The 16674-nt window shown below is 37.0% G+C and overlaps 1 protein-coding gene across 1 annotated transcript in view; it reads left to right on the top strand.

Annotated features, from left to right (window-relative positions):
- The window catches only part of LOC308696495 (NLR family CARD domain-containing protein 3-like), a gene marked incomplete at its 5' end in the record, with an annotated part of 137565 nt that overhangs the window by 42964 nt on the left and 77927 nt on the right, over positions 1-16674 (top strand). Inside the window, one exon of the mRNA XM_081375259.1 lies at positions 15353-15565. Coding sequence (XP_081231385.1) covers positions 15353-15530 — 178 coding nt within the window. The 3' untranslated portion in view covers positions 15531-15565. The remainder of the gene's footprint in view (positions 1-15352; positions 15566-16674) is intronic.

The following is a 16674-nucleotide window of genomic DNA, read 5'->3' as shown; positions in this document are numbered from 1 at the left end:
TTTTTTTTAGGGCTGTCAATCGATTAAAACTTTTAATCGATTAATCGCATGATTGTCATGAGTTAACTTGTGATTAATCGCACATTTTTTATTTGTTCTAAATGTACCTTAAATTAATACTTTTCAAGTTTGCAATACTCTAATCAACGTGGGCATATGGATGCTTTATGCAAATGTATGTTTATTATTGAAACCATCAACAGAGCATGAAGACGAGACATGTTTCAAAGGTCATAGATGTTTTTCAAAGAACTTGTTCATGTCTATTAGACACATGTAGAAAGAACAAAAAAATACCAGGTTCCCATTACTTCTCTTTCTTTGCACTGAGCAATTAACACAAACATGTTTAGATTTTTGCATGACAGGGCAGCTCTTCTGAAAATGCTAAATGTACATTTATTATTTATTATTAGGCTACATTATAGTTTGTCTCTCTCTGTGCCCATTTTAATGAAGCTAAATTCTCAATAAAACTGTTTTCATTGGTATATTTTACTGTTTCTGTTGTCAAACAATGGAATGAATATGAAATGGTGACTGAAACGCGACCCATTAAGACATAACCAGCTCTCCCTTCCAAGATGTTAATCTGCACAATAATCCTGATAATCGAGCCGTCGTCTGATGAAATCAAATACACATAAGATAAACACAATATCTGTTTTGCGATTTCGGCTATACTTGCATGTAAAATTAGAGAAGCAACATCATATCTGTGTTTAACTGAATTAAAGCTCTGCTCCTCTCTCCAGCGCGAGACGCAGAGAGAGAGCGAGAGAGAGAGAGGCGCGCGCGCGTGCTGGGAGAGCAGTACCGGCGGTACCGGTAGATTCTCAGAAACTAAATAAGGTTTGGGCGCTTTGTTGAAGGGAAAAAAATCGCTAAATGGGTCTGCAATGTCGCTAAGTTGGCAACACTGTGTATCTCCATTTCTCCAACTAGGTTTTGGGCCATGGGTCAAACAGAAAATACGCGCTGCGTTAATCGAGCGTTAAAAAAAATAGTGCCGTTAATATGATTTTTTTATTAAAAAGATTACAATTACAACAACAATTCAAGTGTAATCAAGTGTAAAAAACTAAAGTATACATTTTATCATACATATTTCAAAGTTAAGGATTTGATTGATTATTTGATTACTTTATTTTTGACAAAACATACTATATTTAACATGAACAAAAATTGGCAAAAAAAACCTTATTTGAGGTGGCAGATATTTTACAGTAAAAATGTATAATCTATCCAAAACTAGTCAACGAAATGTTGTCTTTCATATGTCTGTAACATAGGGCTTTCGTTTTTATTATAAGGAATATAAATGTTAATTTGCAGTTTAATACGTTGCTTATACAAATACATTTTATTTCAACATATTTCAGTCGATTTTTACTCATCTCAGTATAGCAATATAGTTTGCTAAAAGCGGATCATTCATTCACACACAGAAATGTGATTCAAATTTAAACCGTCTTTTTGCGAGTTGTGGTAAACAGCGCGCATCTCTGCCGTTCATTCATTCACACACAGAAAAGCGATTCACTTGAGAATGAAAAAAACTTACTACAGTATTCCTCAGCTCAGTCGAATCCGTTGCTCCTCGAAATACCAGCACTTCTGAGGTACATTTTCCATTATTCTTATTCCTCATAGCGCTGCGAGACGGTGTAAACAAGTACAATGATCTGAATAAACTTGATGTGTTTTCTCGAGCTGATATGGGGGCGTTCACAGTTTGCATGGATGCCTCCGTCATTTGCGTTTGAATAGTGCGCGCTCTCTGTGGGTGGGGTGTTTTTTATAAAAATTACTTCATTTAAAAGAAGAGAATTCAAGCTTGAATTCAAGTGGGTAATACATCATACACATTATCATAGAACATTGACATTGCCGTAAAGCAATTTGTGTTTCGCGCTCGTTCTCATTCTCGTTCTCGCTTCTCAGGAGACTTCCAATTTCTATCTGCCGGGACGGTAGTCCCCAAGTTGCAAGGTTGGTTTTCCGCCTGGGAACGCTGGGGGGAGCGGGGAAAGTCACCAATATCACCAGAACAGGTTGTTTAACCATCCAAATGATTTCTAGACAGTTTTATTAAGTTAAAAAAGTTACCAAGTTCTGCTTTAAATGAGTGAAATAAAGTCTTAAATGAACGTAAAAAGTTGTGAGAGAATGAGGCGCGTGTGAGATCCGTGTCTCTGTCAGCAGCGGCAGACCTTAACCCTCTGGGGTCTGAGGGGTTTTTGGGGTCCTTGAGATGTTCTGACATGCCCTGACATTTGTGCTTTTTTCAGTTGCTTATAAACATATTAATGGCAAAGGTGTAAATTCACTCTATTTAGCACAAACAGGGCTACCATAATATGTGAACAACTTGCATGTACATGTTTGTATTTTTGAGAGAATAATAATTATGCATAGTTTTTGAAAAAACAAAAAACTAAAGTTTCTGAAATAAGGCCACAAAACACATACTAAATATGTGCCAATAAGACTTTTTACTAATGGATGTGGTCGCCTAGAGTTTTTTCTTCAAAATGATGTGAAAATCATCCTGCCTAATCATTGACATAACACAATACATTGATTTAAATCTTGTAAAACACTTTTTGTTTGTAAAGGCAATATGCGCAAGGGGCGTCAACGATCATGCATATTTAGTGGTTCACACCTGAGGAGACAATGGGGCCCGCATACTTAATGAGCCATTCATTCAGGTGTGTCACCTATAGCCACAAGAAAGAATGCAAGAGCAATATATATATATATATATATATATATATATATATAATCTACCAAATTGGTTCACATTTGGAAGCATCTCAATTTTTTTTTTTTTTTTTTCACAAATTGTGCTTGCAAATTGTATAATATCCAAGGAAAACATGTCTAGTAATTGTGCAGTTAATTCTCATACTGTATTTTCAGTTTTGGAATATGTATCCTCTCCCCAAATTTATCAATAATAAAACACAATAAAATGATCTAAAGAAAAGGCTTATATTTACCTTTTAAAATTTGTGTACATCTACCTTGTAAATATATTTTTTTATTAAAAAGTTTACAATTACAACAACAATTCAAATGTAATCTTTCTTTGTAAAAACTAAAGTATACATTTTATCATACATATTTCAAAATTAAGGATTCATTACTTTGAATATAGCCTACATTGACAAAACATACTATATTTAACATATTAGCAAAAATATAAAAGCTTATTTGAGGTGGCAGATATTTTACAGTAAAAATGTGTAATCTATCCAAAACTAGTCAACGAAATGTTGTCTTTCATATGTTAGTAACATACGTCTTTCATTTTTTATTATAAGGAATATAAATGTTAATTTGCAGTTTAATACGTTGCTTATACAAATACATTTTATTTCAACATATTTCAGTCAATTTTTATAGCAAAATAGTTTGCTAAAAGCGAAACATTCATTCACACACAGAAACGCAATTCAAATTTAAACCGTCTTTTTGCGAGTTGTGGTAAACAGCGCGCATCTCTGCTGTTCATTCATTCACACAGAAACGCGATTTACTTGAGAATGAAAAAACTTACTACAGTATTCCATCCGTTGCTCCTCGAAATACCAGCACTTCTGAGTTACATTTTCCATTATTATTATTCCTCACAGCGCTGCGCGACAGTGTAAACAAGTACAATGATCTGAATAAACTTGATGTGTTTTCTTGAGCTGATATGGGGGCGTTCACAGTTTGCATGAATTGCCTCATTCATTTGCGTTTGAATAGCGCGCGCTCTCCGTGGGCGGGGCAGATTACAACGTAATGAGCTGAGATGAGAACGACTGAAATCTCTCTCTTTTCATAAAGATTACATAAACAGAGATATATTTTTATAATAAAAAATACTTCATTTAAAAGAAGAGAATTCAAGCTTCATGCCTGTGTGTCTGTATGCATGTTTGACTAAGTATTCGCTGAGTTATGGTTCATTTTCGGACGCGTTTCAGAATGGACTTAACTGACAGAGAGGAGGCAGAACTCGCATCATGTTTACTTTTCTTTATTTGGCGAAAAGCACAACACTTTGTTTTTATTGTGAGTATACACAAAAATAATACACACTTAACAGGATCGATTGATGTATAACACAAGCATATAAGATAAAAAGTATTTTATTTATTTTTTTCACTGATAAGGAAAAAAACGAGCCTATCGCACCGGCGCGATAGCCGACCTCAGGGGGTTAAAGGGACAGTAGCCAATGAAGCTTTCTGTCAGTAAAGTTAATCAAAGAACAAAGGGAACAGAGGAAATTACCCACTGCTCTTGACTAAAGAACTTTTGTAACTTTAATAATGTGTGAAAAAAATGTGTGATTTAATCTTAAAAATGAATAAAAAAGAAACATGAATAAATCTTATCCATGCTTCTTTTTATTTTTATTGAATATCATGTATTTATTTATGTTAATATCTGCGCAATTAATGTGTATTTTAGCCATCCAGCACCCCCCATAAAGTTAAGAAAGTAATGTTTAAGTCAAGCCTGCCTGATGCCTTTCACAAAAGAATGATCCCAGTCTCTTCCACACAGTGAGGCATAATGTTTATTAGGTAATTCAGCACTGTTTTTATTTTAGTATCGGATCGGTGATCGGTATCGGCCGATACTGAATCCCATATATCGGAATCGGTATCAGAGGCAAAAAATGCTGATCAGAGCATCCCTAGTCAATAGATTATGTGTCTTATACTTCATGTTATTTCAATTTGTTAATAGATTTATTAACTGAAACATAACAGTGAAATAAATAAAATTAAATGATCGTAAAATTAAAACATTGATCAGGACTTGCTAACCGATGTTAGTCGGCAGCATTTGTGTTTTAGCATTCTTTGTTAAGAATTAAATAGGCTTACAGTAGGTTGTTATGATTTGCATAATTTTCTTTAATAAATAATAAAAACATTTCAACATAAAACATTGCAATAAAAAATATTACATCAAAGAGGCTTTGCATGAGCATAAGCAGGGCTGTACAGTGCGACATAATGTCTCCACGATCTGCTTTTGAAGAAATATGATAGTATTGTGTAGTATACAGCACATTCTATCAGCTGCAGTTCTGGTGCCTCAGTCCCAATACTGTAAAACTCGACGTACATTCACATCACATGTTAATGCAGCAGTAGAGTTACACTCACTGGACACTGCACTTATTCGCAATCACAAATGTTGTCACAAATTATTGGCTCGTGCTTTAAAGCTTTGCCAGGTAAACATTTCATTGGCGTTCTGTTCTGATATGATGAAGCCCGAAGCGTGTGCGGACTGTCAAACAGCGCCAAACTGGACTTTATCTTTCGCGTCTGATTGTGCTAATACTGCCAAATACACACAAAGTTTACATAAACACAGTTGGTTATGTCTAAAGTGAATGGAAACAGTTGAGAGAAAATCGGCTTCGATTTAACTGATGTCTGTTTCTAGATGCGTGCAGGTCTTAAAGTGACCTAGTAAACATGCGGTTGCTTGTCCTTAAAGGGATAGTTCACCTCAAAATAATTTGTCATGATTTACTCACTCTCATGTTGTTCCAAGCATGTATTAATTTTTTTCTTGTGCTTAGCTCAAAAAGAAGATATTTTGAAGAATGTGGACACAGTATTTACACTTGCTGGTCCCCAATGACTTCCATAGTACAAAAAAAAAAAAAAAAAAAAAAAAAAAAAACCTTTTAGAAGTCATTGAGGACCAGCAACTGTTTGGTTACCCACATTCTTAAAAAAAAATGATATTCAATTTAAAAACACCAGGTTTAAAACAACTTGAGAGTGATTAAATGTTGACAAAATGTTCAATTTTAGGTGAACTATCCCTTTATTGTTAATAAAACAACAAAAGAGAAAAATCACTCACTACTCTTGACTGAATTAAGATTTTTGTCTTCGCTCACTTTGGCCTAAATGTCCTAAATTTGGCCTAAATAAAGATGAGCATACATCGAACAATGAGAATATTTTATATAAAAACGGAACCATCATTTACACAATCCAGCATCAGACAACAACAGCACAGCATAAATGTTTCATTTCTGCTCCATACAGGCATTTGTATGCTCCCCGCAATATCTAGCTTGTCCAATGGACGTTTTTCTTTAAAACATAAACCTCTTTTACAGCACCACTCGGCTCTTCTGATGATGATCATTCATTCCGCTTCAGGGTCTCCTCTCTGCACTAACTAGTGATGTCCGGTTCGTGAACGAACCGTTTTTTTGAACCGGTTCTTTTTAGTGAACTGGTTGAACCAGTACAATAAATCGGACTGAATCGTTCAAAACAGTTTGTGTCTTGCGTCAACACTGATCCACAAGGTACTAAAGTTACTCACTTTCGGACATGCCTGAGTCCTGACAGTCCCTTCGACTCGAAATAAACCAATATCCCGGAGTAGGCCTATATGTTACTCCAGTAAATACAACAGTTCACTGAACTGAGACATGTTGTGCTGAGAGAAGTGATGAGCACAAGCAGTTGATACTGAGCATGCGCGCACTACCGAACGTACAGGTACAGCGGTTCTCGGATCACCAGTACAGAACTGAGAACTGTTTATTTCGGACGTGTTCGACATATTGAGAACCGATGAGCTGATGAGCTGAGCATGCGTGCAATTTTTTCAGAGGGACGAAATGCATGTTTCTTAATTATTTTGTTGAACATCAATAAGTGTAACAAAATAAAACATGTTAGAAACATGCTTATCATAGGCTACTGTCTTTTCACTGTATTATTTTAAAGATTGGAAACACAATGAATGGATTGTAAAATTAAACATTTATTATACTAAAACATTATTTTCAGGAACAGATCATTTAATTTCTAAGTAAGTTGACATACATTTTTGACGTAAACTCTTGCCAGTGTTTTAAGGGTGCAAAGTAAATGTTTATAATGTGTTAATCAAAACATAACTTGTTAAACATACTGGAGACATGCATCGACTTTTTAGTTTTGTCGACTGTAGGCTTTAGTAAGGTTTCTGTAGTTCTCAGCTCAGCACACACAGGCCTATGCTACAGTTCTCGAGTCAAGAACTGGTTGTTGCAGCAGTTCTCGGATCACCAGTACAGAACCGAGAACTGTTTCTTTCGGACACGTTCGATACGGAGAACCGATGAGCTGGAGAGACTGCGCATGCGTGATGGCACCGTCTCTGAACCGAACTTTCTTTGGGCCAACTGATGCTGTGCTGATACATGAGCACGGGTGAACCAAGGACTTGAATGAGGGACCGAATTCGGCGAAATGTACGTTTATTTAATTACAAATAAAATAAAAATGACGAAGACCAGTTTATTCACTTTAGATCTTTAAGACATGTAAAACATCTGCGTTTGCGCATCGCCTTAGGCCTACTACAGGGTTCATTTTCAAAACGTAAATTTAAGAAACTTACTGATTATGACGATGAGTACTATTATTTAACTGAAGTTATGATTACAAATGCCTTTATTTGAATGTATATTTATCCGCCGGGATGATAGAATTGACGTCATTACGTGATGACGTAAAAGAACTGGTGAACCGGTTAATTGAAACGAACTGTCCGAAAGAACCGGCTTGCGGAAAAGAACCGGACTTCCCATCACTAGCACGTCTGCGCACTCCCACACAAACATTTGCCTATGTTTACCTGTTGCCGAGCCCCTCCTTGATGCAGTGATTGACAGGGCGGGATGGGGCGGGGATGTGGGATTGGCCCGGAATGCATTTTCAATTTGCACATTGAATTTTGCTACATTAATTGACATTTAATGAAAATGCAATCGCAAGTGTCTTACCTACGAGTGTAAATGCAATTAAGAGAAATAACATTTAAATGATCATGTTGCTACAAATTTTGCCTTAAACAAATCTTATCATTTCTGTAATACATTTTAATTTTGCAACTTATAAAGCGTTACAATATGCATTCAATTTACATATTAATCCTAGTGTATTAAATGGCAAATGTAAATTATATAATTGAATTTTCATTTTCATTTTGCACCAAATGTTGCACAAATGTAATGGAAAATGTAAATTTATATACAGAAATGCATTGCCATTTTACACATTGCATTGTCATTTTGCACATTACGTTTCGAATTGAATATTGCTACCAATATGCTTCCATACAATACAGGAGCAGAAGCTCTGGTTCTGATTTTATCAGATCTGAGGGGGGGGGGTTACGATAACGTTTTTGTCAAAGACCACATCCAGATCGAATTCAGAACAATGATCAACACACAGATGGAGTAGATCAAGTCCATCAACACCCCTAATGCTTGTACAGGCCAATAGCTCATCCTGAATCGACATTTAAGTTTTGATTTATATGCTGTTTAATGTTAGTGATCGCGTTATTTCACATATGCATTTGATTACATATGAGATCCCTTGTTTCTGAATCTTCTTTGTGTTTTGTTCAGGAGATTCAGAACTTTCAGAAGATGCGTAATGGTTTAATAATAATAATAATAATTCGTTACATTTATATAGCGCTTTATCTGAGACCTCAAAGCGCTTTACATAGAAGGGGGGAATCTCCTCAACCACCACCGATGTGCAGCATCCACCTGGATGATGCGACGGCAGCCATATTGCGCCAGAACGCCCACCACACACCAGCTTACTGGTGGAGAGGAGACAGTGATGAAGCCAATCAGTATATGGGGATGGTTAGGAGGCCATGATGGATAGAGGCCAAGGGGCAAATTTGGCCAGGATGCCGGGGTTACACCCCTACTCTTTTTCGAACGGCATCCTGGGATTTTTAATGACCACAGAGAGTCGGGACCTCGGTTTAACGTCTCATCCGAAGGAAGGTTTGGAAAGAGTTAATAATTAAAGTCATAATTTAATCACCTTGGTGTTCTTCTAATGCAGTATGTCCTTTTTTTTTCGGACCACAGAAAGAGACTTAAAATAAAATATCCCGCTCACTCTCATCCACATAATGGGAGTGAATAGTGACCAGAATCAAGCTTAAAGGGGTCATATAATGCCATTTTTGTACAAGTTAATATGATTCTTTAGGGTCTAAATGAAAAGTTTGTAATATACTGCAATTAAAAATTCTCATTAGTATTGTAAGAAAACACTCGTTTTACCTGGTCAAAAACAGCTCTGTTTTCAGCACGCCATTTAAGTGCATGTGTCTTTAAATGATAATGAGCTTTACTCACCCCGCTCCTCTGTTCTGTGGGGCCTTTTGACACAACACACGTGGAGTGTTACCTTGACAACAGTTGAGGGTATATTTTGGATAAAGAATGGCAGCGGGAGTCTCTGAGGACACATCTGTGCAACCGTATCAATCTGTGCAACCGTATCTGGAACCGGAGTCGGACCCAGAACAAGATGACGGCCCCGAAGAAGTTCGACAATTAAGGCTCGAACAGGACGTTTCTGAATGGTTGGTTATCTTTGTGTGTACAAGCAGGGTAGAGTAGTGAGATACGAACGCTATGTGTTTACTAGGGGTGTGAATCTCTAGGCACCTCACGATTCGATTCCGATTCAGAGGGTAACGATTATCGATTATTAACGATTTTTTTTTTTTTTTTACTTGGTACTTTTAAAGCAAAGTATTTATGATGACCCATAACGAACTTACTTCCATCTTCCTATATTAATTTTATTAATAAAACAAATGGAAGTGATTTGAACATTGCAAAGAACCAACAGGAAAATAAATGTGTGCCTGTACTAGCAGCGTACTTGTAGTAAATTAATACAAACTTCAGCATATTCTGAATCTCTAGCAATTAATAATAGACTTCTAACCAACATCCTCTTGTTATTTCCAATGAGCAATATAATCCTTCAGGCAAAAAAACATTTTGCTGTAGCAAATTCGCAAACAGTTTTCGTTCAAAAATATAGAATGATGTACCAACAGCTCTCATATAATGCTTGTGGACTTACGCATATTCGGAATAATTAGTAACATAGAAAGCCGCTCTTATACACAACTAAATAATAAAGAGTTATGACTTGAAATGTTTGCTGTATACCACAATCAAAAACAGCTGATACAAAAAAAGTGAATGAACATCTGCAGAGAGCACAGTCAAAATGTAACTTTTTTTGTGACTGGCATTGCACATATTGCAGGACAGTATAACGTAATTTACGTATAACAGATCGGTTTACAGCATGTTGATGTGAAAACTAAATACTGAAAGCAGCTTTCATACAAAATAATACTAAATAGGTAACAATGAAATTGCCAATACGTTAGCTTTTAACGAAGAGGGTGCCGTTCGAATTTGGCGCTCAGCCGTCAATATTACATTATTAGAAAAAAAATAAAAATAATTATATATATATATATATATATATATATATATATATATGAAGACTTCAGATGCAAAAGCCTCTAAGTGCCATCTGAAATTCTCTTCTAAAATTAGTATTTTTATCAAGCTTGTATATTTAATTTCAGTAATTTCACTTTAATGACAATTAATAGGTAATTTCCATTGATATTAAAGTGAAATAAGTGAACATAAATGTACAAGCTTGATAAAAATTATCATTCTAGAAGGAAATTTCAGATGGCACTTAGAGGCTTTTGCATCTGAACTCTTCATATATTTTATCGATATTTGTGAATCGATCCACGTCCGCATCGCGATGCATCTAAGAATCGATTTTTTCTCCCACCCCTAGTGTTTACTGATGTATACGTTAGTTCATTGACAGATTGATGTTACAGCTAATGGTCATGAAAAACTTTTTTTCGGTAAATGTAGGCTTGTCAGTGATGTGTAACGTTATCTATGCAGGTTTAGGTTCAACTGTCAGGCCTGAAGTACTTTTTCAGGGGCAGTTTCTTAGCAAAACCAGCTTTATACTGACCCTCGTTTATGAAGCAGTCTGGTGAGAAATGATTCGTGCAAACATGAAAGCATTGACGTTGATCGTGGGGAATATTCCCTTCAAAAACAAAACTCAGCCACTGCGTCTTCAGCGGTTCAGATTTAGGAACATCAAAATGACTGCTGTGTTCGTTATTACACCCAAGAACAGAACACCACAACCGTTTGACGTCACACGGTCAGACGGCTCGATTTGAGACGGGAAAACATGAGATTAAAAAAAAAAACACTGGGTGGATTTTTTATCATTTTAAGATGGTTGTGTACAGGCACTGCCAACACACATTTCAGTACAATCAACTTGTAAAAGTGCTTGTACCATTATATGACCACTTTAACTTTAAAAAAAGATGCAAAAGTATCACAGAAAGGTCCCATGTGACGTGTCATATATTCCAAGTGATCTAGGGGTATATGATAGTTTTTAGTGAAAAACAAATCGAAATTGAATTAGTTACTTAATGAAAATCCTGACATTGGCTTCTGGTGTTTTGTGCATGACTGTGCATTCATGAGACACGATTAGCATCGCAGTTCACTCCGCCTTACCCAGAAGTTGGATGTGTGCTTGGTTTCATACCGTCTCGCTCCGTCAGAGCCAGTCATCAACGGCCGGTAACTCAGAGGGTTCCCCTGACCACTGTTGTAAAGTTTTTCTTTCTTCAAAGCAGAGACCAGTGAGACAGTCGGGATCGCATTCAACGGAAGTTATTCTTTATTGAGAACTCCTCTGTACGCGGCTGTAGAAACTTCCAACATGATCTGATCTAACATAACTTTACATGTTATCTTATAGGCATTTTAGGAGGAGGGACTTTTGAAGGTGGAGACAAATTCAAACAAAGCATGTAAATGAGTATACAGGTTAAGGTAACACCCTGCGAGGGTCTGGCCAATCCTAATTTAATTAGCATAAGGCTCCAAGAGCCATTTGGGTCTGAAAGCCATTTGCAGAACAAAAGGTGAGATTCTCAGTGAATCATTCGTGTGCTAATCCCATCAGTCTGAGTGAAACTGGGGCTCGAAGAGCCATTAAAGAAAACAGGAATTACAACTTTGCTGAGATCTTAACCTTAAAAGCTAAAATCAGTATTCTTCACTGTGATGTTATGTAAGGAAGCATATCTGAAATAGATTCTTAAATTTTAACCCTTCACCACTGAAATAAAAGGTGTTGAAATCCCAGGACACATTGGAAAGGGGTAATGCCAGTGGAGGGTTTCTGAAGGGAATTTTGAGCATATTCTGCCCAGGGTAAGAAGCGGCTCTAGTCCGACTGATTCTGCTGACAGTACATTATAAGAAACCTTGTGAGTTCTTGTTTTAGGCATTCGGTATGACCGTTCGATTGTAGGTGATATCCTGATGTGAGGTTTATATTTAAATTAAGCTGGCGGAAGAAGGTTGTCCAGACCCGAGATATGAACTGGAAACCCCCGGTCTGAGACAATATCTTCAGGTAGTTGATAATAGCGAAACACGTAGTGGAAGAGATATTCTGCTGTTTCGAAAGCTGTTTGGAGCTTGGGTAGAGGTATTAATCGACTTGCTTTAGAAAAATGACTGTTAATATAATGGTGTTACCCTGGGAGGCCAGGAATTCAGTGAAAAAAATCAATAGCAATGTGTGACCAAGGTCATCAAGGAATGGGTAGTGGCTGTAGAAGGCCTGAGATGGGTTGTCCACAATTTTTTGCTGTGTGCAATACTGACAGTTACTAATGTATGTGATTTGTGTCTCTGAAGAAAAGGTAGACCAATGATGACTGGATTGTGAGGGGAATGGTTGAGGTAAAAGCATGTTTGCTCTGTGTGTAGAACTCCAACTACACACAAGTAGGGTCCGAGTCAAGTAGGGCCGTAGTAATGATGGTATTCGTAGAGAACATTATCTTTACAGTTACTTCTATACATGAAGTGGAATGACCAGGAACAATGGAGGTACTCACTAGTGATGTTACATATGACAGGGAAGCTTCAAAACGCTTATCGAGTACACCGTGCAATTTCTCATGAAGCTCCGTGTCGGAACGCATATTGATTTCAGAGAAACATGTGACCAACGAAAAACGAAGCCTCACTTTTTTTTAGTCAAGTGAATGCTTCACTTTGCATTTCGTAATGTTTGAACCCAGACGGGTTTTTGGAGGTTCAAGTCCATTTAATAACATTATTTTATAAATATAAGCCTATAGCCTATATTACATGATCATATATTCTGCCATATAAAGACTATTAAAACTATAAAATAATTAGAGCACCATTTTCTTGCATCAAACAACTTAATTGGAATTATTACTATTAGTATTATTACATTTAATTTACTGCAACACTTTAATATGTCAATTATATTATCAGAAAAATGAATATTTAGCCGTGTCAGGCTTTTATTTGTGCTTAATGGATAAAACAACGGCGCTGCGCACTCTGGTTTATGGCTGCTATAAATTTGACCTGCCACAGTTTTCGACACTGCTGATGCTTAGACTAGTACATAAATATATACTCTAGATGTCGCCTCGTTCCAATGAACTGTCGTAGCCAAGGCGGCATCTAGTGTATATATCTATGCACCAGTCTTGGTACACGTCACACACCAGGAAGCGCGCGCGCCCTCAGATCACTTGGATGTGGCTGTGTACAAGAGGTAAAAACGATATAAATACTGTTAGTTTTCTCACACAAACTGCTCGTTTTGTGTCTTAGGCCATCAATGTGTACTTACGATAGGGAATTGTTTAATTTGGACGATGGGGAATTGTTTAATTTGGACTCTGTGCATGCTCTTTGAGACAGTGACCACAGACCTGCATTAAATGACAGACAAGAACGGTTTGACCTAAAAATATCAAAATTGAAACTACTGCGGAAAAAAATTGCGGACACCTACATCTTGGATGCTCTTGAGGTAAGCTAAAACATACCAAAATTTAATTTCAAAGTGAACTATCCCTTTAAGGTAACAGAGATTGTTTTGGCTTTATAGCGGTTCTTTAATAAAGTTATTTTCCAGCTAAAGTTAGTTTTGATTGATTCCGTCGCAACGATCATTTGTTATTAAATTAGGGGCCCCCAAGACGACACCATTCTCTCTACACAGACTTTAAACGCGAACCTGTGATAAATGCTGATGGCGTTCACATGCGTATTAAGAATTGGTTCTATAGTTATGTGCGTTTGAATATATGTGCGCAGATTTGTAATTCCCTACAAACCAAGCCTAAACAAAGTACTGGTCTTTCCTTATAAATTTTGACACAGAATTTTATTTTGTCACTTCGGGGTAGGTACGCGAAATGAATTTTCCCAACAACGCTTTATCTGTAGAGAGGGAAAGGGATTCTCCATAGGGAGAGACTAGTTGGCACTTCAGCACTGCGTTGTTATCGGGTCCAGGCGAAGGTCCTTCGTCAGATCTGGATATGGCCTGGATCCGGCAGGCTGCGGGAAAACCTCGGTATAAACAAAGACACTAAAATTAGTGTAGATGCCATTCTTCTTATGATGTAACGAGTACATCAGGATTTATGGGAAGTGTTTCCGGTTCCGACTGACCTAATCTATGCAGCCTAACATTGAATTATAGAAGTCTATAATGTATTATGTGAATGTTAGGTCAAAGAGATGTGTCTTTAATCTAGCTTTGAACTGACAGAGTGTGTCTGCTTCCTGGACAATGTTAGGAAGACTGTTCCAAAGTTTTGGTGCTAAATAGGAGAAGGATCTACCGCCAGCAGTCGATTTTGATATTCTAGGTATTATTAACTGGCCGGAATTTTGAGATCGCAATAGACGTGAAGGACTATAATGCGTTAAGAGCTCGCTCAAGTACTGCAGAGCTAAACCATTTAGTGCTTTGTAAGTAATCAGCAATATTTTAAAATTTATGCGATGTTTAATAGGCAGCCATGCAGTGTTGACAGAACCGGGCTAATATGGTCATACTTCCTGGTTCTGGTAAGAACTCGAGCTGCTGCGTTTTGGACCAGCTGTAATTTGTTTATTAAGCGTGCAGGGCAACCACCCAGTAGAGCATTACAATAATCTAGCCTTGAGGTCATGAACGCATGAACTAATTGTTCCGCATTTGTCAATGAGAGCATATGGCGTAATTTAGATATATTTTTAAGATGGAAAAATGTGGTTATACAGACACTATGCGTGACTTTCAAATGAAAGATTGGTATCAAAGAGCACACCCAGGTTCCTAACCGACGACGAAGACTTGACAGAGCAGCCATCAAGTGTTAGACAGTATTCTAGGTTATTACGTGAGGAAGTATTTTGTTCAATAATTAGAATCTCTGTTTTTTCAGAATTTAGATGTAGGAAATTACGAGTCATCCAATTTTTTATATCAGCTATGCATTCCGTTAATTATGTGAATTGGGAAGTTTCGTTAGGTGATAATTGATTCACTGACATGAACACTTACTGTTGTTGTAGATTATCTGGCTGTATGGTGACAGAAGAAGGTTGTGCTGCTCTGGCTTCAGCTCTGAGTTCAAACCCTTCACACCTGAGAGAGCTGGATCTGAGCTACAATCACCCAGGAGAATCAGGACTGAAGCTGCTCTCTGATACAATGAAGTATCCAGACTGCACACTGGACAAACTCAAGTAAGTGGATCAGTAAGAATCATCCTTGCTGGTGTGTATGTGAGAGAGACTGAGAGTTTTTAATAGTTTTTGAACACTGAAGGGGTCCCAGGGTGTTAAAAAGTGACACCAAGCAGTCCTGACAAAGCATCCAGACAAGTTGTTAGTGAGAATGTGTTGAGAAAATAATGTATAGACTCTGATAATATAGAAGCTGTAGAATCTTCACAAAGACATAGTACTGGAACTTCCTCCATTTCCCAACATACTCTTTAAGAGACCTCCATCTTACACTGATCACCCAAACAGATAACCTTCTCGAACATGTCTGTGAACCCATTTATGACACGGTGAGTGTGTGAGAGAGGTTATTTTATATATATGTTTAAAACTTTAACTTTATTTCTCTTCAGAATAAAGGTTTAGAGGCCCATCTATCACTGTTTTGCATGTTTGTATAGTTAGTTTCTGGAGTAAATATATAATCTGTGTGTTTACATAACTGTTGGCAGGTGCTGGTGTTTTGCGTGCGTTCGGTCAGCGTACACTAACGTCACGAGTAGTTCCTATAGTGCTGGTTTAGACCCTACTCTGAAGTAGGAGCTAAATTAGTTCCTCCAAATGGAGTTCCTAGAACTAAAATCGTTCCTAGTCGGCATGTTCGCACCGCAGGAATATCCGGGTACTTCAGCCAATAGTTCTAGGAACTGTGAAAGTTGCTATAATCTCTCACTTTTACTGCCTGATACTTTACTGAAGGGAAAAGCATACGAAGATTCCTCACTACATCAGTTTGTTTGTTTTATAGCCTAGGCTTATCTATTTGAATTTATTTTATTTTATTTTATTTTTATTTTTTTCATTTTTTTGCAAATTGTTGTTATTGTAGATCATTATTATTAGGCTACTTGTGATCGATATTCTGATAAAGGTCTATGTAGAAATTACAGTTGTGTCAGCCAAGTAATTAATGTCCTATAGCTCCCATCTTTCGCATTAGATGTTTGTGTGAAAAACTGGCAAACAACTAAGTATAAAATATTGCCGTGTCCTCTCTTTTATTTTAATATTTTTGATTAATCATTAAAATGCTGTCAATTTCACACTCTAAATTCAGTATATGAGTCCATTTGTGTTGGATTTGCCGTACCATTGTTGATTTTTTAACG

Source organism: Scardinius erythrophthalmus (genome assembly GCF_964197995.2).
Source record: "Scardinius erythrophthalmus genome assembly, chromosome: 1".
NCBI classification, from domain to species: Eukaryota; Metazoa; Chordata; class Actinopteri; order Cypriniformes; family Leuciscidae; genus Scardinius; species Scardinius erythrophthalmus.
The sequence above is the reverse complement of the archived record's forward strand: the minus strand, read 5'-3'. Positions and strand labels throughout refer to the sequence as shown.